A 24816-nucleotide genomic window follows, 5' to 3' on the forward strand; every position below is an offset into this window, starting at 1 on the left:
GTGATTGATGTTGATATGTGATGGCACAGTGCTTTGGTGATTCTAGAGAGTTTTTTGAACAATAGCCAGCCATTTCAGCAGATCTTCCTTCACCTGATGTGTATAGGAATTAAAATGACCTCTGTACTCCTACAGAAGTTGACATAATGCCTGCAGATGTTACTCCTCTATAGCAGATGAAAGTAGCCTTGCTAGTTATAGTGCCTTCAATAATGTCTGGGACAAAGACCATTTTTCCTTGATTTTCCCCTCTGTTCCACAGTATAAATTAAAAATCAGTCCATTCAGACTGAGCAACTTAATCTGTGTAAGCTATAGAATTTTAAAAAGACACAAGTCTTCCAATTCTATCTTTAAATTCGAGTAATTCAAAATAACTTTAAATGTGTAATAGGGCAATGAATTTGGATAAGTTTATTTGAAAGGTGCCTACACAGTGTTTCATAACACACAAATAGGAACTAAATAACAACCTTCACTATTTAAGAATCATTGAATATTTTGTAATTATTTGTGTTGATATATACACAAGATGATATAGATGCTTTATGAAGTAAATTCCAATGCATTGTATTAAAACAAGGCAAAATATTGCCTTAAAATGCATTAAATTTGGAGTTATAATGTAGTACATACTGCATGATCTCAAGCATGTTATTTTGTTTTAATTTCTCGTCATTTTTTCTCTTAGCAGAAATAATCTGATGGTAATGCTACTGATTAAGGAGTTACAACTGTACAACAGAAAAGCCCTGTTAGTCCTGGCAAGTGGGTGATGCTGTACAATACCTTCTCTGTCAAAAAGGTCAAAGATGTTTTCTGCACTAGAGGATCTCTTTTTGGCAGCTTATGCACCACAGCCTACAACAGGGGTGGGCAGATTCAGTCCTGGAGGGCCGCAGTGGCTGCAGGTTTTTGTTCCAACCCAATTGCTTAATAAGAAGCACTTATTCCTCAAGTAACACATCTGCTTCACTTTAGTTGTCTCACTTGTTAAGATTTTAAACCCTTATTGCTTGTTTTAGTCTTAAACAGCTGTAGTCTTGGTTTTTAATTGCTCCTTATTAGCAATAAGATGCAAATTACAAAAGAAACCAACATTTCTCCATTTAGCTTGTTTCCATAAACACCCATGTGTATTTATCATGCACTATTGGGGTTAATTAAATACTTAGAAGAAAAGTGAACAGAAAAAAGTGAAGCACTGAGAATAACTCATCTGTTTTAGACTTCAAATCATTTGAATGATATCCTTAGAAAGGAAAAAAAAATCTAGGATATGAGAATTACCAGACATAGCACAGTTAAAGCCCTAACAAGCAATGAAAAATAATTGACATGGATTGGTTTTTAATTAAGTACCTGGGTTGGAACAAGAACCTGCAACCACTGCTGCCCTCCAGGACTGAATCTGCCCACCCGTGGCCTACAGTATCATCAAACATCACTGTTGCACATAGGGTTCATTAAGTGAGTAGAAACGTATGTGACGCATGTTCCTGTCTCTGAAAATCCACTGAACTGGTGGATAGTGCATTAGGGAGATGCCCTTTTGTTTCATCAAGCACTAGCTTTGTATACCTGGGAACCTGTAGAGAGGGTTTTCTGTTTAGCTAAAAATATTCTTACTGCCCACAGAAGTTGCCTACTGCCAGAAAACACTTGCATAAAAAAGCTTGTCTATCTGAGAATTGATCATTACAACCCATTATATTGAGCTTCTCATTTGAAGAACTTTTGGTTTTTGTTTTTTTTTGTTTTTTTTTTAAATTTTTGTGTTAAAAACTGTTGCCACTTTTCTTATCCCATGCACTGTTGCCTTGCTTTCACAAGTGTGTTATTTGTTTTTAGTTAAATAAAAGCAGTCAATTCGGTGAACATTTTCATTATTTAACATTCATTTTTATCAAAATTCATCACTTTATTCATCAAAAATTCCATCAGGTTGTAAGAGTTTTAATGTTATTATATGTATGGTTAAGTACTCTCTAAACAAGCCAGCATTTAAAGTATATTTGTGCATGCTAATTGAATCAAGACAAAATCAATAATGAATAAGGATATTGTGAATCAAATCGTATCAAATTAGAACATTGCTGGTAATACCCAGCCCTTCTTAAGGAGTAGTTGTGGTATTTTAGGAACAGTAAAGGAAAAGAAAGATGCAAAAAATTTAAGTCAGTACTACTTGAAGTTCTGATTAAGGAAAAGTAAAAATCTTCCCACTGACTGTGGCAAAAAAATATTAAAGTACTGAATAATATTTAATTATTAATTAAATTCTCCTGAAATACTAAACCCTATCAAACAAGGAGAGGTGCTAAGGAAGTTAATACAATATATACACAAACAAGTGGGTTTATACAACAAAAAGCAGACATCTATGCAACCACATGAAACAGAGCTTATGTAGGGAAGAAAATAAAGCATATTGTCTCGACATTGCTGTTATCTTCATTACTGTCACAAGCCCAGCAGTTGTGGGGTGGAATCAGTTGTAATTTACAGTCTTTAATTCCAACTAGCTCCACTTCAGTTGGACAGTACAATAGTAAAGCTATATTGAGATAATGTCCGAAAGTTGATAAGAAAATTGTGTTTGCAGCACTTGCAGCTTCATCTTTTAAGGACAAATACAACATTATACCTTTATTAAAATGCATTCTTCAGTGGTTCAGTTCTGTTTTCTTGTTCACTACATTATCTGTGTATTAGAGCCTTTTGACAGAGTTGTTGTGTCAAAAGTTGTTATACTTTTTAAGAACATTAGAACAATTTAGATAACATCAAGTCTAGGTTTGAAAGTCCCTAAAGTCCTTCTGTCTACCATTTTACTTGTTAGCTCATTCTATGTGTCTGTGATTCACTGTGTAAAGAAAAACTTCCTAATGGTTTGTGCAAAATTTACCTTTAACAAATTTCCAGCTGTGTGTCTGTGTTCTTGTTGAACTCATTCTAAACTAAGTCTCAACCCACTGTACTAATTTCCTTCATAATTTTAAACACTTCTGTCATGTCTCCTGTTAATCTTCTTTTGCTTAAATTGAAATGACTCGGCTATTTTAATCTTTCCTCATAATTATCCACTGTAGCCCTGGAATCAGCCTTGTTGCTCTTCTGTAAACTTTTTCCCGTGCTGCTTTGACCTTTTTGTAGCCTGGAGACCAAAGCTGTACACAATACTGCAAATGAGGCCTCACCAGTACGTTATAAACCTTGAGCATAACTTCTTTGGCCTTATACTCTACACATCATGCTATATAACGTAACATTCTGTTAGCCTTCTTAATGTATTCTGATATCTGTATGGCACTGGATAATGTCAAGTTCGCTGTGACTGCTAAATCCTCCTTATAAGGTGTACTTTTGATTTTCAGACAAATTGTGTATTCAAACCTAACATTTATACTTCCTGCATGTAATACTTTACATACATTAAGTTTCATCTGCCACAAATCTGCCTAAGTCAGTATGCTGTCCAAGTCCCTCTTTAATGATTCAGTGGATTCTAGAATATCTTAACCAACTTGATACTTGTATTTGTTTGCAAATAATATATACATCTAGTGATATCTTTCACTTGGATGTTGTAGGTTGCATTGAGTAAATACAGCTGGGAGGAAATATTTTTGTATGTGTTTCATTTAAGGCTGTAAAGCAAAAAATGGGAATATTTTGAACGGGGTGATTCTTTTCTATACCCACTGTGTGTGTGTGTGTGTGTATATATATATATATATATAGATACATATACTAGCAGAATACCAGCCTTGGAGAAGTAGTGTGTTAAAGAAGTTATGAAAAAGAAAAGCAAACATTTTAAAAATAACGTAAGATGATTGTTAATGTAATTGTTTTGTCATTGATATGAGTGTTGTTGGCATATCTATCTATTTATATTATATATATATAGCAAAATACCTGCGATTGGCAGCGGAGAAGTAAAAAGAAAAGGAAACATTTTAATAATAACGTAACATGATTGACAATGTAATTGTTCTGTCATTGTCATGAGTGTTGCTGGCATATATATATATATATATACATATATATATATACACATCTATACACATACATATATACATATATATATATATATATATATACTGTATATATACACATACATATATACATACTGTATATACACATATATATACAAATCTACATATATATATCTACATATATATATATTAGGGGTGGGACTCGATTAAAAAAATTAATCCAATTAATTAGAGGCTGTGTAAGAATTAATCTTGATTAATCGTATGTAATCGACACGTAAATTTGCCCCAAATCGCAAATGTTTTTTTTTTAATTTAAAAGCGGTTTTAGTGGGCGACAGAATCAAATAATAGACATGGACATGAATATTGTAAACTGAAGCTGTTTTAATTTCTGAAAAAAAGCTTTTAAACTGCATTTGAATTCAAAACAGAAACAAAAATATCATCCCTGGTTAAAATTGGGCAGACTTAAAAATAAAGTGGTAGTTTAAGTACTTTAAGTACATTTTCAGAATAGTATTGTCTTTAAATAATAATAACCAAAATTTCAACATAAAGTGCAGGTTTTCTTCTTAAAAAATAAGTCAGAAACATAAAAGGTAATTTGACCAGCTTACTCTTTAAACTCTGAGTAACATTAGCCAAAATTATTTTGTACATTAGGCTAAAACAGTGTGATCATTGAACATTTTGTAATTAGATGTATTTAGAATTACTAACGGTCACGGAAGTCCAATGATCCCCAGTAAGAGCCACAAAGTCCGCTTTCTGTAATGCATCTAATTTTGCTTGCTTTTCAGTGTGCACAAAACCATGCTTTTATCAAGGCTTTCGGGTAGTCGAAATGATCAGTCGTAGGAGCGCTTTATTCCGACTCTAACATTTTTGTAGCTGTGATGTGTGCATCAGTGTAATGGATGTACCAGGAAATCATGCATTGACAAAAGTTCCGTTTGCTTGGAATTGAAAGTGTGATTAAATCGTTATTTTTAGCGCGTTATGGAGTACATGCATCGAAGCTTCTCAGCTGTGCTTGTGCTAAGAAAGGGAAAATTTTAAAAATAGCGTAACATGATTCTGCGTTAACCTAATATTTTTCATACGTCCCAAACCAAGGAGATCGAAGGTAAAATGAATCAGGTAGCGCGCGTACATAGTCAGTACACCCCCTCTCGGGAACTCGAACCTCGAATGTCGGCGTTAGAGGCGAAGACTCTACAATTAGCCACAGCGTGTGGCTTGTCTATGCTAAAGTATGTATTGTAGATCGGGTATATATATACATTTATATATATATACCCGTGTACGCAGTGGAGAAGTAGAAGTTATGAAAAGAAAAGGGAACATTTTAAAAATAGCGTAACATGATTGTCAATATACAGTAATTGTTTTGTGAGTGTTATTGAATGTTGCTGTCATCAAGGATTTGATTATCATTATTTCTTTCAATCAGGCTCGTATTTGTAGGATGTGTTCAAGTTACATTCCGTGTTTGTCAATCGTTGTAAAGATAAGAGGTTTCATTCATCGATTAGTTCCTTACTGCATCAATAAACAGCTCGTCTTCCTTTTATCTGTGATGTGACAAACTGCATGCACGGGTTTTTTTACACTGTCTTCCTTTAGCAGGACATTCACTTTTTCCACCGTGTGCTTTGTTTCGCAGTAGCTGCACTTATGAATATGATTGTATGTATAAGGCGCTTCATATTTTTTGCTGCCTTCTCAATTGTGTAATTCGGTTTTGTTCAGCACTCTTTGGAACTGTTGCTTTTGTCTGCGCATTGCGTCAGTTCACGTGAGCCGCTTGGTGTTCTTGCATCGAAGGTTCCCAGCTGTACTGGTGCCATCTCGTGTAATGTCAGCTAAGACCCGGCACTTAAAAGTTTCTCTCGCAGTTTCAATGAGTTTGTGCCAAACACCACCCTGACCATCTCATCTTCCTCTGCATAAGCACAGTCCTTCACCCGTGAACATTTACCGGCAGTGTTTGTATTGGATTGCTGCTGATGGGCGGCCTTATATGGGCAGGCACTAAATTACAAGCGCTAGTGGCAGCCTGTCTATGAACTTAATTTAATATAAACTTACGGTTCACGCCGTGCTTTGTTTCCGCAGTAGCTGTACTTATGAATATGCTTGTATGCATCATTTGCTTCATAATGTTTTTCTGCCTTCTCAATTGTGAAATGGCGTTTTGTGCTCATCGCTGTTTGGAGTTCTTCCTTGTTCTCTACGTACTTACGTAGGAGGCGTGATGATGTCACGAAACTCCGCCCCACGCCATCTCAACTCAAGACTCCATTACATTATATGGGGAAAAATAGCTTCCAGTTATGACCCTTATGCGTAGAATTTCTAAATGAAACCTGCCCAACTTTTGTAAGTAAGCTGTAAGGAATAAGCCTGCCAAATTTCAGCCTTCTACCTACACGGGAAGTTGGAGAATTAGTGATGAGTGAGTGAGGGCTTTGCCTTTTATTAGTATAGATATATTTTATTCTTTGGATTTTTGTTTATTATTGGCTGAGCTTTCGAAGTAGCAACTTCTTTTTAATATATAACATGCCTTATGAAAACAGTGGTATTTCAGCAGAGATTACATCAATACTTAGTTGAGCCTCCTTTTGCAAATAACAGCCACTAGACACCTATTATATAGCCTTTGATGAGTGTCTGGATTCTGGATGGAGGTATTTCCATTCTTCCATACAAAATCTCTCCACTTCAGTTAAATTTGATGGCTGCTGAGCATGGACAGCCTGCTTCAAATCATCCCATAGATTTTCTATGATATTCAAGTCAGGGGACTGTGACGGCCATTCCAGAACATTGTACTTCTCCCTCTGCATGAATGCCTTTGTAGATTTCGAACTGTGTTTTGGGTCATTGTCTTGTTGGAATATCCAACCCCTGCAAAAATTCAACTTTGTGACTGATGCTTGAACATTATCCTGAAGAAATTGTTGATATTGGGTTGAATTTATCCGACCCTCGACTTTAACAAGGGCCCCAGTCCTTGAACTAGCCACACAGCCCCACAGCATGATGGAACCTCCACCAAAGTTGACTGTAGGTGGCAGGTGTTTTTCTTGGAATGTGGTGTTCTTCTTCCGCCATGCAAAGCACTTTTTTTATGACCAAATAACTCAATTTTTCTCTCATCAGTCCAAAGCACTTTGTTCCAAAATGAATCTGGCTTGTCTAAATGAGCATTTGCATACAACAAGTGACTGTTTGTGGCATGAGTGCAGATAGGGTTTCTTTCTCATCACCCTACCATAAAGATCTTCTTGGTGCACGTTTTGCTGAATTCTAGAACGATCTACAGATACACCATCTGCAGCAAGATGTTCTTGCAGGTCTTTGGAGGTGATCTATGGTTGTCTGTAACCATGCTCACAATCCTGTGCATATGCCGCTCCTGTATTTTTCTTGGCCTGCCAGACCTGGGTTTAACAGCAACTGTGCCTGTGGCCTTCCATTTCCTGATTACATTCCTTACAGTTGAAACTGACAGTTTAAACTTCTGAGATCCTTTTTTGTCGCCTTCCCCCTAAACCATAATACTGAACAATCTTTGTTTTCAAATCTCTTGAGAGTTGCTTTGAGGATCCCATGCTGTCACTCTTCAGAGGAGAGTCAAAGGGAAGCACAACTTACAATTGACCACCTTAAATACCTTTTGTCATGATTGGACAAGCCTGTCTATGAAGTTCAAGGCTTAACGAGCTACTCCAACCAATTTGGTGTTACAAGTAATCAGTATTGAGCAGTTACATGCATTCAAATTAGCAAAATTACAAGGGTACCCACATTTTTGCACAGCCAGTTTTTCACATTTGATTTCATTTTATACAATTAATACTGATTCACTAAAAATCTTTGCCTCAGTACTCAGGTGTTCCTAGGAAATGAAAGACATACCACTGTTATCTTTTTTCGTTGAAAGTAAATTATTATGCAGGCTGAGAGGGGTTCCCAATCTTTTTCATATGACTGTGTGTATATATTGTCACAAACTCGAGACAGAGTCATATAAAGGTTTGGGGCAGCCACCTATATAATCTTGTTTCCTGGCTGCAAAAGTAATTATCAATAAATACAGCACTGATGTGCACAAAACCGAGTCCAAAACAGAACTGAGGGAATAGGGAAAAGGTGGAGGCTTTTAAAGGGGAAGACAGGAAGTGAAGTCAAAGGGGTCGGGCTCATGTAGGTCGTCTGTCATTGTTGCGAGCCCGGACGTGACATCACAGGGGCCGGAGCCAGCAAGGTCTCCTTCCATTGGCTCGGTCCCGGAAGTGACGTCAAGAAGACCAGGTATGTTTCAGAACTGTCCTTACTCAAGCCCTTTAGCTGCCTCATGTGCACGTGTGTGATTATATAATATATATATATTATATATATGTGTGTGTATGTGTATGCATATGTGTATGTATATATATATATATATATATATATATATATATATATATATATATATATATATATATGTATGTATGTGTATATATATATATATATATATATATATGTATGTATATATATATATATGTGTATATATATGTATATGTATATATATATATGTGTATATATATGTATGTGTATATATATGTATATGTATATATATATGTGTATATATAGGTATGTATATGTATATATATATATGTGTATATATATATGTATATGTATATATATATGTGTATATATATATGTATATGTATATATATATGTGTATATATATATGTATATGTATATATATATATGTGTATATATATATATATATATATATATATGTGTATATACTGTATATGTATATATATATGTGTATATATGTATATGTATATATATATGTGTATATATATATGTATATGTATATATATATGTGTATATATATATGTACATGTATGTATATATATATGTATATGTATATACAGTGGTGTGAAAAACTATTTGCCCCCTTCCTGATTTCTTATTCTTTTGCATGTTTGTCAACCAAAATGTTTCTGATCATCAAACACATTTAACCATTAGTCAAATATAACAAAAGTAAACACAAAATGCAGTTTTTAAATGATGGTTTTTATTATTTAGGAAGAAAAAAAATCCAAACCTACATGGCCCTGTGTGAAAAAGTAATTGCCCCGTGTTAAAAATAACCTAACTGTGGTGTATCACACCTGAGTTCAATTTCCGTAGCCACCCCCAGGCCTGATTACTGCCACACCTGTTTCAATCAAGAAATCACTTAAATAGGAGCTGCCTGACACAGAGAAGTAGACCAAAAGCACCTCAAAAGCTAGACATCATGCCAAGATCCAAAGAAATTCAGGAACAAATGAGAATAGAAGTAATTGAGATCTATCAGTCTGGTAAAGGTTATAAAGCCATTTCTAAAGCTTTGGGACTCCAGCGAACCACAGTGAGAGCCATTATCCACAAATGGCAAAAACATGGAACAGTGGTGAACCATTCCAGGAGTGGCTGGCTGACCAAAATTACCCCAATAGCGCAGAGACGACTCATCCGAGAGGCCACAAAACACCCCAGGACAACGTCTAAAGAACTGCAGGCCTCACTTGCCTCAATTAAGGTCAGTGTTCACGACTCCACCATAAGAAAGAGACTGGGCAAAAACGGCCTGCATGGCAGATTTCCAAGACGCAAACCACTGTTAAGCAAAAAGAACATTAGGGCTCGTCTCAATTTTGCTAAGAAACATCTCAATGATTGCCAAGACTTTTGGGAAAATACCTTGTGGACTGATGAGACAAAAGTTGAACTTTTTGGAAGGCAAGTGTCCCGTTACATCTGGCGTAAAAGGAACACAGCATTTCAGAAAAAGAACATCATACCAACAGTAAAATATGGTGGTGGTAGTGTGATGGTCTGGGGTTGTTTTGCTGCTTCAGGACCTGGAAGGCTTGCTGTGATAGATGGAACCATGAATTCTACTGTTTACCAAAAAATCCTGAAGGAGAATGTCCGGCCATCTGTTCGTCAACTCAAGCTGAAGCGATCTTGGGTGCTGCAACAGGACAATGACCCAAAACACACCAGCAAATCCACCTCTGAATGGCTGAAGAAAAAGAAAATGAAGACTTTGGAGTGGCCTAGTCAAAGTCCTGACCTGAATCCAATTGAGATGCTATGGCATGACCTTAAAAAGGCGGTTCATGCTAGAAAACCCTCAAATAAAGCTGAATTTCAACAATTCTGCAAAGATGAGTGGGCCAAAATTCCTCCAGAGCGCTGAAAAGACTCATTGCAAGTTATAAGCTAATGCTTGATTGCAGTTATTGCTGCTGAGGGTGGCCCAATCAGTTATTAAGTTCAGGGGGCAATTACTTTTTCACACAGGGCCATGTAGGTTTGGATTTTTTCTCCTAAATAATAAAAACCATCATTTAAAAACTGCAGTTTGTGTTTACTTGTGTTATATTTGACTAATGGTTAAATGTGTTTAATGATCAGAAACATTTTGTGTGACAAACATGCAAAAGAATAAGAAATCAGGAAGGGGGCAAATAGTTTTTCACACCACTGTATATATGTGTATATATATGTATATATATATGTGTATATATGTCTATGTATATATATGTATATGTGTGTGTATATATATGTATATGTATATATATGTATATGTGTGTGTATATATATGTATATATATGTATATGTGTGTGTATATATATGTATATGTATGTATATATGTATGTATATATATGTATGTATATATGTATGTGTATGTATATATATATGTATATGTATATATATATATATATATGTATATATATATATATATATATATATATATGTATGTATCAGTATAGATATCAGGAGGATTTCTTTTCCCATTGAGATCTGATGTGTTTTCAAAGTGTTCCTTTAATTTTTTTGAGCAGTTTATATGTATGTGTATATATATATATATATATATGTATGTGTATATATATATATATATATATATGTATATATATATATATATATATATATATATGTATATATATATATATATATATATATGTGTATATATATATATATATATATATATATGTATATATATATATATATATATATATGTATATATATATATATATATGTATATATATATGTATATATATGTATATATATATATATATATATATGTATGTGTATATATATATGTATGTATGTATGTATGTATGTGTGTGTGTGTGTGTGTGTGTGTGTGTGTGTGTGTATGTATATATATATATATATATATATATATATATATATATATATATACACACACAGCCCCAAATCAAAAAAAGTTGGGACAGTGTGGAAAATGTGAATAAAAAAATAAAGCAGTAATTTACAAATTTCCCTTAACTTTTATTTCATTGCAGACAGTATGAACACAAGATAATTCATGTGTTTTTTGGTCAACATCATTTGATTTGTAAATAAACATCCATTCTTGCCATTCAGGCTTGCAACACATTCCAAAAAAAGTTGGGATGGGGGCAATTCAGAGGTAGTAATGAGGTATAATAACTAAATAATGATGTGATTTGAAACAGGTGATTGCAATCATGATTCGGTACAAAAGCAGCATCGAGGAAAGGCCTACTCCTTTAGGAGCAAAGATGGGCAGAGGATCGCCAGTTTGCAACCAAGTGCGGGCAAAAATCTTTGAAATGATGAAGAAAAACGTTTCTCAAAGACAGGTAGGAAGAGATTTGGGCATTTCTCCCTCTACAGTGCATAACATAGTGAAAAGAATCAGGGAATCTAGAGAAATTACCGTGCACAAAGGCCAAGGGTGCAAGCCTAAACTGAATGGCCGTGATCTCCGAGCCCTCAGACAGCACTGCATTAAAAACCGTCATTCATCAATAAATGATATAACTGCGTGGGCTCAGGACTACTTCAGGAAGTCGCTCTCAAGCACTACAGTACGTAGTTACATTAGGAAATGCCAGCTAAAACTGTACTGTGCCAAAAGGAAGCCCTACATAAATAGTGTCCAGACGTGCCGTCGACTTCTCTGGGCTCAGAGGCATCTGGGATGGTCCATTGTGCAATGGAAACGTGTATTGTGGTCAGATGAATCAGTTTTTCACATCTTTTTTGGAAGAAATGGACTGTGTGCTGCGGACCAAAGAGGAAAAGGACCATCCAGACTGTTACCAGATACAAGTCCAAAAGCCAGGGTCTGTCATGGTATGGGGTTGTGTCAGTGCCTTCGGCAAAGGTAACTTGCACTTCTGCTATGGCACCATCAATGCTGAAAAGTCTATCTCAGTTTTGGAGGAACAAATGCTGCCTTCAAGACAACGTCTTTTCCAGGGACGCCCATGCTTATTTCAGCAAGACAATGCCAAACCACATACTGCGCGCATAACAAAGGCATGGCTGCGTAAGAAGAGGGTGCAAATGCTTGACTGGCCTGCCTGCAGCCCTGATTTGTCTCCTATAGAGAATGTTTGGCGCATTTTGAAACGAAAAATGCGTCAACAAAGACCCTGTACTGTTGTGCACCTAACACGTTGTTTGCAGGAAGAACAGGACAAACTAACACCTGCAACACTTAGTCACTTGATTTCTTCAATGCCTAAACATCTTTTAAGTGTTGTTTAAAGACAGGCGAACTGCACAAAGTGGTAAATGCTGTACTGTCACAACTTTTTTTAAAATGTGTTGCAAGCCTTAATGGCAAGAATGGATATTTATTTACAAATCAAATGATGTTGACAAAAAAAAACATGAATTATTTTGTGTTCATACTGTCTGCAATGAAATAAAATTTGAGGAGAATTTATAACTTGCTTTTTCTTTTTTATTCACATTTTCCACACTGTCCCAACTTTTTCTGATTTGGGGTTGTGTGTGTATATATATATATATATATATATATATATATATATATATATATATATATACTAATAAAAGGCAAAGCACTCACTCACTCACTCACTCACTCACTGACTCATCACTAATTCTCCAACTTCCGTGTGGGTGGAAGGCTGAAATTTGGCAGGTTCATTCCTTACAGCTTCCTTACAAAAGTTGGGCAGGTTTTATATCGAAATTCTACGCGTAATGGTCATAACTGGAAGCAGTTTTCTCCATTTACTGTAATGGAGATGAGCTTCAACGCCGGGGCGGAGTTTAGTGTGACATCATCACGCCTCCCACGTAATCACGCAGTACATAGAAAACCAGGAAGACCTCAAAAAGCGCTGAAGAAAACATGCATTATATAATTGAGAAGGCAGCGAAACAATAAGAAGCGAAGCGAGTGACATATACAACCATATTCATGAGTTCTGCTACTTGGAAACAAAGCACGATGTAAACCTACACTTTAAATTAAGTTCATAGACAGGCTGCGCTGGCGTTTGTAATTTAGTGCCTGCCCATATAAGGCCGTCCGTCAGCGGCAATCCAATAGCAAACTGCCACGGGTAAATATTCACGGGTGAAGGACTGTGCTTATGGAGAGGAAGATGAGATGGTCAGGGTGGTGTTTGACACAAACTCAGCGAAACTGCGAGAGAAAGTTTTAAGTGCCAGGACTAAGGTAACATTAAATACAGCCATGGACATAGCGAGATGGCACCAGCACAGCTGGGAACCTTCGATGCATGTACACGAGTGGCTCACGTGAACTGGCGCAGTGCACAGATAAAAGCAACAGTTCCAAAAGCTGAACAAAACCGAATTACACAATTGAAAAGGCAGCAAAAATATGAAGCGTCTCATACATACAAGCATATTCATAAATCCAACTACTGCGGAAACAAAGCACACGTTGGAAAAAGTCAATGTCCCGCTAAAGGAAGACAGTGTAAAAAACCCGTGCATGCAGTGTGTCAGGTCTCAGATAAAGAAGAAGACGAGCTGTTTATTGATGCAGTAAGAAACGAATCGATGAATGAAACCTGTCATCTTTACAGCGATTGACAAACACGGAATGTAACTTGAACACAACACATCCTACAAATACGAACCTGATTGAAAGAAATAATGATAATCAAATCCTTGATGACAGCAACACTCAGTAACACTCACAAAACAAATACTGTATATTGACAGTCATGTTACGTTATTTTTAAAATGTTCCCTTTTCTTTTCTAGCTTTTTAACACACTACTTCTCGCTGCGACACGGGTATATATATATATATGTATATATATATAACACGATCTACATACTCGAATAATGGATAATTTATTAGACATCAATGATTGTTTTGGTAAAGCCATACTCAGTGTATTCATTAGATGAGCGGTAAAAAGTAAGGCGAGGGAGGATGACTTATTGAGGCATGCAGGCTGTAGTGCGTCAACTCTATCTGAATTGCGCGATCACATTTGAAAAAATATATCTTTTCAAGTTCTATTTAGTCCATATGTGTCAAACTCAAGGGCGCGGGCCACATCCGCCCGCGTAATTATATCCGCCCGCGAGATCATTTTATATACTGTATTATTGTTATTAAAGCCGGGTATATGAAGCGCTGGTAACACAATAAACTACAGATCCCATAATGCAGCGCTTCAGCTGCCTTGCCAACACTTACGCGTTAATCAAGTCTACCTTATGATGCTGCAAGTTATTGCGAAGCTAGCTCACACGATGCTGAAGAGAAAAGTTGATTCTGAAAATAGAGCCTTTAAAAACCGATGGGAGGCTGAGTATATGTTTACTGAACCCGTGTGTCTCATTTGTGGAGCTAATGTGGCTGTAATTACAGAATTTAATCTAAGACGGCACTATAAAACAAAACATCAGGGTAACCTGAAAGACCTGAATGCAATGCAGAAGATACAGAAAGCAGAAGAATTAAATAAGAATCTGACACTTCAGCGGACGTTTTTGCCCGTGCACAATCACAAAGTGATTTCAATTGAGGCTGCTTTTATGGGAGACACAACCACTTGCCCCACTTTCCCTGTTGCCAAGTAATGTTAAACCAAGTCGTCACTACGGTGTTCCCAAATACGCACTTTGCTGATAAACTGAGCGCACTGAGTTTGCACGACGCTTTGGTGACTTTGAAGAACAAAAAAAGTCTGTCTACATGCGGCTCGAACCTTGTGCATGTTTGGTAGCACATATCTGTGTGAGAAGCTCTTCTCAGTGATAAAGACTAACAAAACAGCACACAGGAGTCGCATCACTGATGAGCACCTGCAGTCCATCCTGAGAATCTCCACAACACAGAACCTCACGCCAAACAGAAACGAACTTGTTGCCAAAAAAAGATGCCAGGCGTCCAGCTCTAAAATGACATATGAGCAAAGACAACTGAATGATTTGATTTGTTATTGCTGAAAGGAACACATTTTATTTATATTTCCAGGTTTTGTTATGCAGCATGTTCATATTTGAATTTGTATAATTTTGACAGGATATATTTTTATGGAGAGCAAAATATTAAGTTGTTTAAGGTTTGAGTTGATTTATTCAGGAATAATATTCCTGTCTGTTTTTACCATTCCTACCAAAGATATTTCTGTCGACTAAATAAAAATTCCTTGTATTTAAAATTTAAATAGAACTTGAACAAATACGATAGTTTATAATATCCACGCAGACTTGCACGTAAGAGCGGATGTCATCCGTTTTAACAAACAGCGTATTGCACTGATACGAAATAGCTGTGTGTGTATATATGTAGATATGTATGTATGTGTATATATGTGTGTGTATGTATGTATGTGTGTATGTATATGTATGTATATATATATGTAGATATATGTGTGTGTGTATATATATGTGTATATGTATAGATATGTATATATATATGTTTGTGTGTGTAAATATATATATATATTTATATTTATATATATATATATATGACAGCAACACTCATCACTCACAACAGTGACAAAACAATTACATTGACAATCATGTTACGTTATTTTCAAAATGTTTCCTTTTTTTTTTCATTGCTTCTTTAACACACTACTTCTCCGCTGCGAAGCGCGGGTATTTTGCTAGTACAGTAATCCCTCGCTATATCGCGCTTTGACTTTCGCGGTTTCACTCTATCGGATTTTAAATGTAAGCACATCTAAACATATATCACAGATTTTTCACTGGTTAGCCGCTTTCTGCGGACAAAGGGTCTTTTAATTTAGGTTACATGCTTCCTCAGTTTGATTGCCCAATTGATTTCATACAAGGGACGCTATTGGCGGATGGCTTAGAAGCTACCCAATCAGAGCATGTATTGCATATTAAATAAAACTCCTCAATGCTATAAGATATGCTTCCAGCGCTGTGCTTGTTTGCTTCTCTCTATCTTTCTCGCTCTCTCTGCCTGACGGAGGGTGTGAGCAGAGGGGCTGTTTGCACAGAGGACACGGGCGCTCCTCTACAAAATGCCGCTTTATCGCGGTGCTTCTGTATACTTAAAAGCATGTATTGATTTTTGATTGTTTGCTTTTCTTTTGCGCTCTCTCTGACATTCTCTGCTCCTGGCGTGCTCCTTTATGGCGGCGCTCCTTTGAAGATAAGATATGTTTGCTTTCTTTTAATTGTGAGAAAGAACTGTCATCTCTGTCTTGTCATGGAGCACAGTTTAAACGTTTGACTAAAAGGTGTTATTTCATGTCTAGAGGGCTCTAATAATGTTAACAGGGTGGGAGAGTTTATAAGGGCTTAAAATATATAAAAATAACCACACAAACATATGGTTTCTACTTCGGATTTTCACCTATCGCGGGGGTCTGGAGCGCAACCCCTTGATCGAGGAGGATTACTGTATATATATATATATATATATATATATATATATATATATATATATATATATATAAACACTGCTCAAAAAAATTAAAGGAACACTTTGAAAACACATCAGATCTCAATGGGAAAAAGAAATCCTCCTGGATATCTATACTGATATAGACTGGGTAATGTTTTAGGAACGAAAGGATGCCAAATCGTTTGATGGAAATGAAAATGATCAACCTACAGAGCCCTGAATTCAAAGATGCCCCAAAAATCAGAGTGAAAAAATTATGTGGCAGGCTAGTCCATTTTGCCAAAATTTAATTGCAGCAACTCAAAATTGTATGCAGCACTTTGTATGGCCCCTGTGTTCTTGTATACATGCCTGACAACATCGGTGCATGCTTCTAATGAGATGACAGATGGTGTTGTGGGGGATCTCCTCCCAGATCTGGACCAGGACATCACTGAGCTCCTGGACAGTCTGAGGTGCAACCTGGTGGCATTGGATGGACCAAAACATAATGTCCCAGAGGTGTTCTATTGGATTTAGGTCAGGAAAGTGTGGTGGCCAGTCAATGGTATCAATTCCTTCATCCTCCAGGAACTGCCTGCATACTCTCACCACATGAGGCCAGGAATTGTCGTGCAGCAGGAGCCACTGTACCAGCATAGGGTCTGACAATGGGTCCAAGGATTTCATCCTGATACCTAATGGCAGCCAAGGTGCCTTTGTCAAGCCTGTAGCGGTCTGTGTGACCCTCCATGGATATGCCTCCCCAGACAATCATTAACCCACCACCAAACTGCTCATGCTGAATGATATTACAGGCAGCATAATGTTCTCCATGGCTTCTCCAGACCCTTTCACTTCTGTCACGTGCTCAGGGTGAACCTGCACTCATCTGTAAAAAGCACAGGGTACCAGTGGTGCATCTGCCAATTCTGGTATTCTATGGCGAATGCCAATCGAGCTGCATGCTGCTGGGCAGTGAGCTCAGGGCCCATTAGAGGACATGGGGCCCTTGGGTCACCCTCATGAAGTCTTTCTGGTTGTTTGGTCAGAGACATTCACACCAGTGGCCTGCTGGAGGTCATTTTGTAGGGCTCTGGCAGTGCTCATCCTGTTCCTCCTTGCCCAAAGGAGCAGATACTGGTCCTGCTGATGGGTTATGGACCTTCTATGGCCCTCTCCAGCTCTCCTAGAGTAACTGCTTGTCTCCTAGAATCTCCTCCATGCCCTTGAGACTGTGCAGGGAGACACAGCAAACCTTCTGGCAATGACACATATTGATGTGCCATCCTGGAAAAGTTGGACTACCTGTGCAACCTCTGTAGGGTCCAGGTATCGCCTCATGCTACCAGTAGTGACACTGACTGTAGCCAAATGCAAAACTAGTGAACAAACAGTCAGAAAAGATGAGGAGGGAAAAATGTCAGTGGCCTCCACCTGTTAAACCATTCCTGTTTTGGGGTTCATCTCATTGTTGCCCCTCTAGTGCATCTGTTGTTAATTTCATTAACACCACAGCAGCTGAAACTGATTAACAACCCCCTCTGCTACTTAACTGACCAGATTAATATCCCATAAGTTTCATTTACTTTATGCTATACTATGATTAAAAAGTGTTCCTTTAATTCTTTTGAGTAGTGTATATATGTGTATATATATATATATATATATATATATATATATATATATATATATATATATATATATATACACACACACACAACATACATTTTGTTATTACTAAACCATGAAAAACGTTTGTTTTAACAATGTGTTTACATAGATTGTTGTAGACACAAAACACACATCAAATTACTTCCCCTTACAATTCTGGGTAGCTCACTCCCAGATAATCAATCAAGGCAGGAATTTGGAGAACTTCTTGCCCGTTCTGAGGCGGTGGGGAGGATGGTATAGCAGGCTGCTTGGGCTTATCGACACTTTTAGAAGACAAAAGACGCTGATGGAGGGGTGCGAAGGGATTTAAGGTGGGCCAGATTTACGAGTTTTTTCGTTGGCTCTGGTAATTCTAGTGTTAAACAGATCCCTGCCTCCTCACCCTGCAGTGGTAACACAAGGAGGGAGAAAAAAAGCCTTTTAGCAGCTATTTATCAAAATAAAAACACATTCAGAGAAGGCAAGTCCCTACACACTGCCATTGAAAAAGAGAAGTGCTGCGTAATTGATGATACCTGAGGTGGACAGTGATGTAAATCCACTTGAGTGGCGGAAAACACAAGAAGTATGTTTCTCCAAATTCAGGGAAATTCTTGGTTATATACTGCACCATTCACCTTATAGCAGAGCAATTTGTTTATCCACAATGTTATATACATGCCCTGTATTTCAATTATGATTAGTATTTTATTCCCTTAGGATTCATATCTTGCTTACATTAAAGGGTAAGTGTCAGTTTAAAATGTTATCATTATAATAGTTTTGATGATCCTAGTGTAAGTTTTTATATAAATCCTGTAGGCCACATTCAAATGGTTTACTCATACTTGCACTGTTTTATCTCAGTAATACTTTATAATAATTCTGCACATTTGTATAGCACTTTTCTCACTGCTCAAAGCACTTTACATAGTTAGTGGAGAGCCACTTCAACCACCACCAATGTGCAACATCCACCTGGATGATGCAGTAGCAGCCATTTTGCGCCAGTATGCTCACCACAGATTAGCTGTTCAGTGGTGAAGGGGTAAGAGATTTTTGGCCAGTTAGAGACCGGATAATAAGAATGACAAGGCCATGATAGGCAATTAAGCCAGGACATTGGGATAAGCCCTGCTGTTAATGAAGAATGTCCAGGGATCATTTATGACCAGAGAAGGCCCAAACCTCAAGTTTGCGTCTCATCCAAATAATGGTGCCTTTCTTACAGCACAGTGTCCCCATCACTGCACTTGGGGCATTTTGATCAACATTCAAACCACTGGGTAAGTGTAACCCAAGCCTTTCCTGGTAGGTCTCCCATTCAGGTAGTGGCCAGACCCCGAACATGCTTAGATTCAGATGAATTAACTGTTCTGAATTGTGTGTGGTGTGGCTTGAAAATTGTTCAAGTGAAGAAATTACTGGAGATATCCTGATTAAAGCCTCTAATGTTGAGACATTAAGTGAAATGCATTGTTTTGATTTTATCACAGAAATGCCTTGTTCCTGCTGCGTAGCAGTGATGGGTAACACAAGCTTGATCATAACTAAATGCAAAACATTCCAGAAATCTGTGCAGTAAGACTCCTTTTCAAGATAACCCTCTTTAAAACAGATTTTTGACGTAAACATTAAATTTGGAGAATTTGAGTGAATGCCACTTTTTGTTTACATGCACCGATCATTTTTACTGGGAGCCTTCATTTGTCATAACCAGCATGCTCCGAACAGCTGGCTGTAATGGTTTTTTCCTGAGCTTTGTCTTAGCACTGCATCAACCATGTAGGCACCACGTTAGCATGGCCTACTCTATACTGGTATACAGAACACCAGTTAAAACGAGACATCTGTAGAAATTTGTCAACCAGGAGTAGTAATGTCATATTATTTGACTGGTGATATTAATTTTATTGTGTTATTTTACTTCAGTTAAAAAGTAAATTAAGAAGACCTGTTTTCCTTATTTTTTTATTGAAAATTTCGAGGGTGTTGTGTATAATCAACCACTTTAGTTGTTAAGCATGCATAGTTCATTTGGAACCACAAATCAATGAGTACACAGACATTTGGATCACAGATGCTATTTTGTACTTGTTTCTCAAATGTTACGGTGCCCACTGCTCTTAGTTTTGTCTTGCTTATTGACTCTGTTCTGTGTTTTCATTTCTTTATACAGATACCTTGTGAATTTAGGTTGCATCAAACCTCTATGTGACCTTCTGACAGTTATGGATTCCAAGATTGTTCAGGTTGCACTGAATGGTTTGGAAAATATTCTGAGACTTGGGGAGCAGGAAGCAAAACAAAATGGAAGTGGCCTGAACCCCTACTGTAGCCTCATTGAAGAGGCCTATGGTAAGTTCCATTATGTGCTCTGGTGGATGATATGTGTTTCTCTACTTTGTGTTGATTGTCTTTTTGGGAATCATGTTTTTGGAATTAATTAATTTTATCCATCACATTAATGTTTTTGGGACATTGTGGTAATCTGCCTGCCAAGGATCACCAATTTTAATGAAATTGTTTTAAGGACAGTTTTGGTAAAGTAAAAGCACTTACCTTTTTAAATCGTCAAAGTGCAGGGGTACACTTCCATGAGGATTTTAACTTTGACTTCATCAGGTCCTGCGATGCAACACTGGCACTGAGGTAGGTGCGTATCCAATTCAGGTCAGATGGATGCCTCACATGCTCAGCCAAAAAGTCGAGTATCTCTTTGCCATTAACAAAGTAAGAAGTGCAGAGTGTTTAGTTCAGTTAATTTAGGCATTCATTCATTGGTTTAAGAAGAGGATCCCCAGATAATCCCAGGGCAAAGTTATTAAAAGTAACTTACCTCAGTAATTCTGGAGAAGGTATGGGCTTGTCCGTTGGAACATGTCAAAGGTGCACTAGTGAGGCCAGTGCTTTTTATTATGGGCTTTAAAGGAGTTGAACGTAACACATTCAAAGAATGCACCAGCCACTATAGGTAGAGGTATTTATGCAATCTGTGTTTGTGGTGCACTTTTTGTTGTTCTAAATATTTTCCGGGATTCAATTAAAGGGCTTTGTTGTATGTAGTTTCTTTCTGATTTTATTTTATTTTAGAAAGATTACAGTTTGTGTATATGCTACTTTTTGTCTTTGATTATTTTTATATTGGAACTGGCAAAAACCACTGTAAATAGTATTCGCTATTTTGGTCGAGACATTGCTTTTTATGTTTTTGTGCACCTGTAAATGAAACCATGCTCATGCTACAGTCTATATTAACTTCTCCCATCCGGCAAAAGTTTCAGAGTCTTTCCTGCACTCGAGGCTCAGAAACAGTATTATCCCAAGAACTCATGGAGGCAGTAATCCCCCAGTCAGCCATTATGTCAGGTTTTTCATCATAGCTATAAAGTAATGGCAAAATTGAACCATACATTTATATACATGAACTTCAAAATTGTTGAAATCACTGTGAAACATTGCAGATTTCATTCTTATTTACATAATTATGACAATATTATTCCACTAACATCACTGAGATTTGGCCACTTGGCAAAGGAGGAAAGGAAAACAAAAACTCCATTTAATAGCATTCCTGGATTAAAAAAAACACAGATGTCAAAATAAACAAAATCACAGTTTGGGTCACCTAGACCACTGTCAGCCTACTCTCATGGTTGCAGAAGAAAGACTGTGAAACCTTTGGGATTGCTGGTAATGCTTCTGCCTCACTACAAACCAAGAGTGAAGGCGCTACCTACAACCACACGATCATTCAGGAAGTGGCCCCCTGAGGCAGAGCAGGCTCTGAGAGAATGCTTTGGAACTACAGACTGGGATATACTGCTGGGGTCACATAGTGAGAACACTGAAGAGGCTGTTGACTGCACAACTGATTACATCAACTTCTGTATGGACATTGTAGTTCTAGTAAGAACAGTGCGCTGCTATGCTAACAACAAACCATGGATAACAAGTGACATCAAAGGCCTTTTGAACCAGAAGAAAAGGACTTTGAAAGACGGTGATGAGCATGAGTTCAAGCATGTGCAGAAGGAACTCCGAGTCCAGCTCAGGGCGGCAAAAGTGCAGTACAGGAGAAAGCTGGAGCAGAAGTTGCAGAATAACAGCATGAAGGAAGTGTGGGATGGGATTAAGATTATCACTGGCTGCAGCTCGAAGCGGGGTGCCACCATTGAGAGAGATGTGGAGAGAGCAAACCAAATGAACAATTTCTTTAATAGGTTTGACCACCTAACCCACTCTCACCTCGGAGTACTGCATCCTCCAACCATCCTTCTGCTGATACCAGCATAGGTGAGACATCCCCACCCACAATTACAGCAGCACAGGTGAGCATAGAGCTAAGGAGACTTCGTACCAGCAAAGCAGCAGGTCCAGATGGTGTATCGCCACGACTGCTGAAGGCCTGTGCGTTGGAACTGTGGGGAGTCCTCTACAGCGCATCTTCAACCTGAGCCTGGAACAGGGGAGAGTCCCAAGGCTTTGGAAAACATCTAGTATCAGCCCTGTCCCAAAGGTGTCACATCCTAGTGAGCTGAATGACTTCCGGCCTGTTGCTTTGACATCACATGTAATGAAGACCATGGAGCAGCTGCTGCTTCACCACCTGAGGCCACAGGTCCGCCACTCCCTTGACCCTCTGCAGTTCGCATACCAGGAGAAGGTGAGAGTAGAGGATGCCATCATCTACATGCTACACCGATCCCTGTCCCACTTGGACAGAGGCAGTGGTGCTGTAAGAATCACGTTTTTGGACTTCTCTTGTGCCTTCAACACCATCCAACCTCTGCTCCTTAGGGACAAGCTGACTGAGATGGGAGTAGACTCACACCTGGTGGCATGGATCGTGGACTATCTTACAGACAGACCTCAATATGTGCGTCTTGGGAACTGCAGGTGTGACATTGTGGTCAGCAATACAGTAGCACCGCAGGGGACTGTACTTTCTCCAGCCCTGTTCAACCTATATACATCAGACTTCCAATATGACTCGGAGTCCTGCTACATGCAAAAGTTCGCAGATGACACTGCTATTGTGGGCTGCATCAGGAGTGGGCAGGAGGAGGAGTACAGGAAGCTAATCAAAGTCTTTGTTAAATGGTGCGACTCAGACCACTTACACCTGAACACCAGCAAGACCAAGGAACTGGTGGTGGATTTTAGGAGGCCCAGGCCTCTCATGGACCCCGTGATCATCAGAGTAGACTGTGTGTAGAGGGTACAGACCTATAAATATCTGGGAGTGCAGCTGGATGACAAATTGGACTGGACTGCCAATACTGATACTCTTGTAAGAAAGGACAGAGCCGACTATACTTTCTTAGGAGGTTGGCGTCCTTCAACATCTGCAATAAGATGCTGCAGATGTTCTACCAGACGGTTGTGACGAGTGCCCTCTTTTAAGCGGTGATGTGCTGGTGAGGCAGCATAAAGATGGACGCCTCACGCCTGGACAAACTTGTTAAGAAGGCAGGCTGTATTGTAGGAGTAAAGTTGGACAGTTTAACATCTGTAGCAGAGCGATTGGCATTAAGCAAACTCTGTCAATCATGAAGAATCCACTGCATCCACTGAACAGTGTCCTCTCCAGACAGAGAAGTAGCTTCAGTGACAGACTTTTGTCACTGTCTTGCTCCACTGACAGACTGAGGAGATCGTTCCTCCCCCACACTATGCGACTCTTCAATTCCACCCAGGGGAGTAAATGCTAACATTACTCAAAGTTATTGTCTGCTTTTATATGCATTTTTTATTACTCTTTAATTTAATATTGTTTTTTGTATGAGTATATTGCTGCTGGATTATGTGAAATTCCCCTTGTGATTAGTAAAGTATCTATCTATCTATCTATCTATCTATCTATCTATCTAATTTGTGCATTGATTACTTATTTACATGCTACCTTGGAGAAAGTATGATTTCTTCTTTTTGGGCGCATACATTGTTAGCATGGCACTGCCAGATCTAAACACTAGTATGGAGAATTGCTCGCGTACTGAAGTGACTATAGCTGCAGGTGGAAGTCCCATTTTACTTACGGTGCCAAGCAAAGTTGTGTTGCGGTGCAGCAGTCTATTAGCCAGCAAAAGTGCTTTGAGGAAGTTATCTGTTGTTACAGTTCTGTCTTTGTCCAGAAACTGCTTCATAAGCTTAATGACTGCAGTCTCAGAATGTCTTTGCCCTGGGTTGTAACTCAAACCACAGTTCTCAACAAAACATTTCCAAATGTATGAGATTGCAGCATATCTGTCGTTTTTCACATGTTCTACATGAGTGTCTTAGTTGCGCAAATGCCACATGATAGTCTGATAGCAGTCATGAGGCATTGTATCTTTGATTGCCGATTAAACAAATAATTATGAGCAGGCATCAACCACAGCACCAACTGTGGTCATCGCATCTGCTGTGAAAAGAATGGAGATAAACTCA

At 38.0% G+C, this 24816-nt stretch overlaps 1 protein-coding gene across 1 annotated transcript in view; it reads left to right on the plus strand.

Annotated features, from left to right (window-relative positions):
- LOC120518113 (importin subunit alpha-7) overlaps positions 1 to 24816 on the plus strand; it is a 313398-nt gene that overhangs the window by 278092 nt on the left and 10490 nt on the right. Inside the window, exon 13 of the mRNA XM_039740716.1 lies at positions 20564 to 20742. Coding sequence (XP_039596650.1) covers positions 20564 to 20742 — 179 coding nt within the window. The remainder of the gene's footprint in view (positions 1 to 20563; positions 20743 to 24816) is intronic.

This window comes from Polypterus senegalus, chromosome 17, assembly GCF_016835505.1.
Source record: "Polypterus senegalus isolate Bchr_013 chromosome 17, ASM1683550v1, whole genome shotgun sequence".
Classification (NCBI taxonomy): Eukaryota; Metazoa; Chordata; class Cladistia; order Polypteriformes; family Polypteridae; genus Polypterus; species Polypterus senegalus.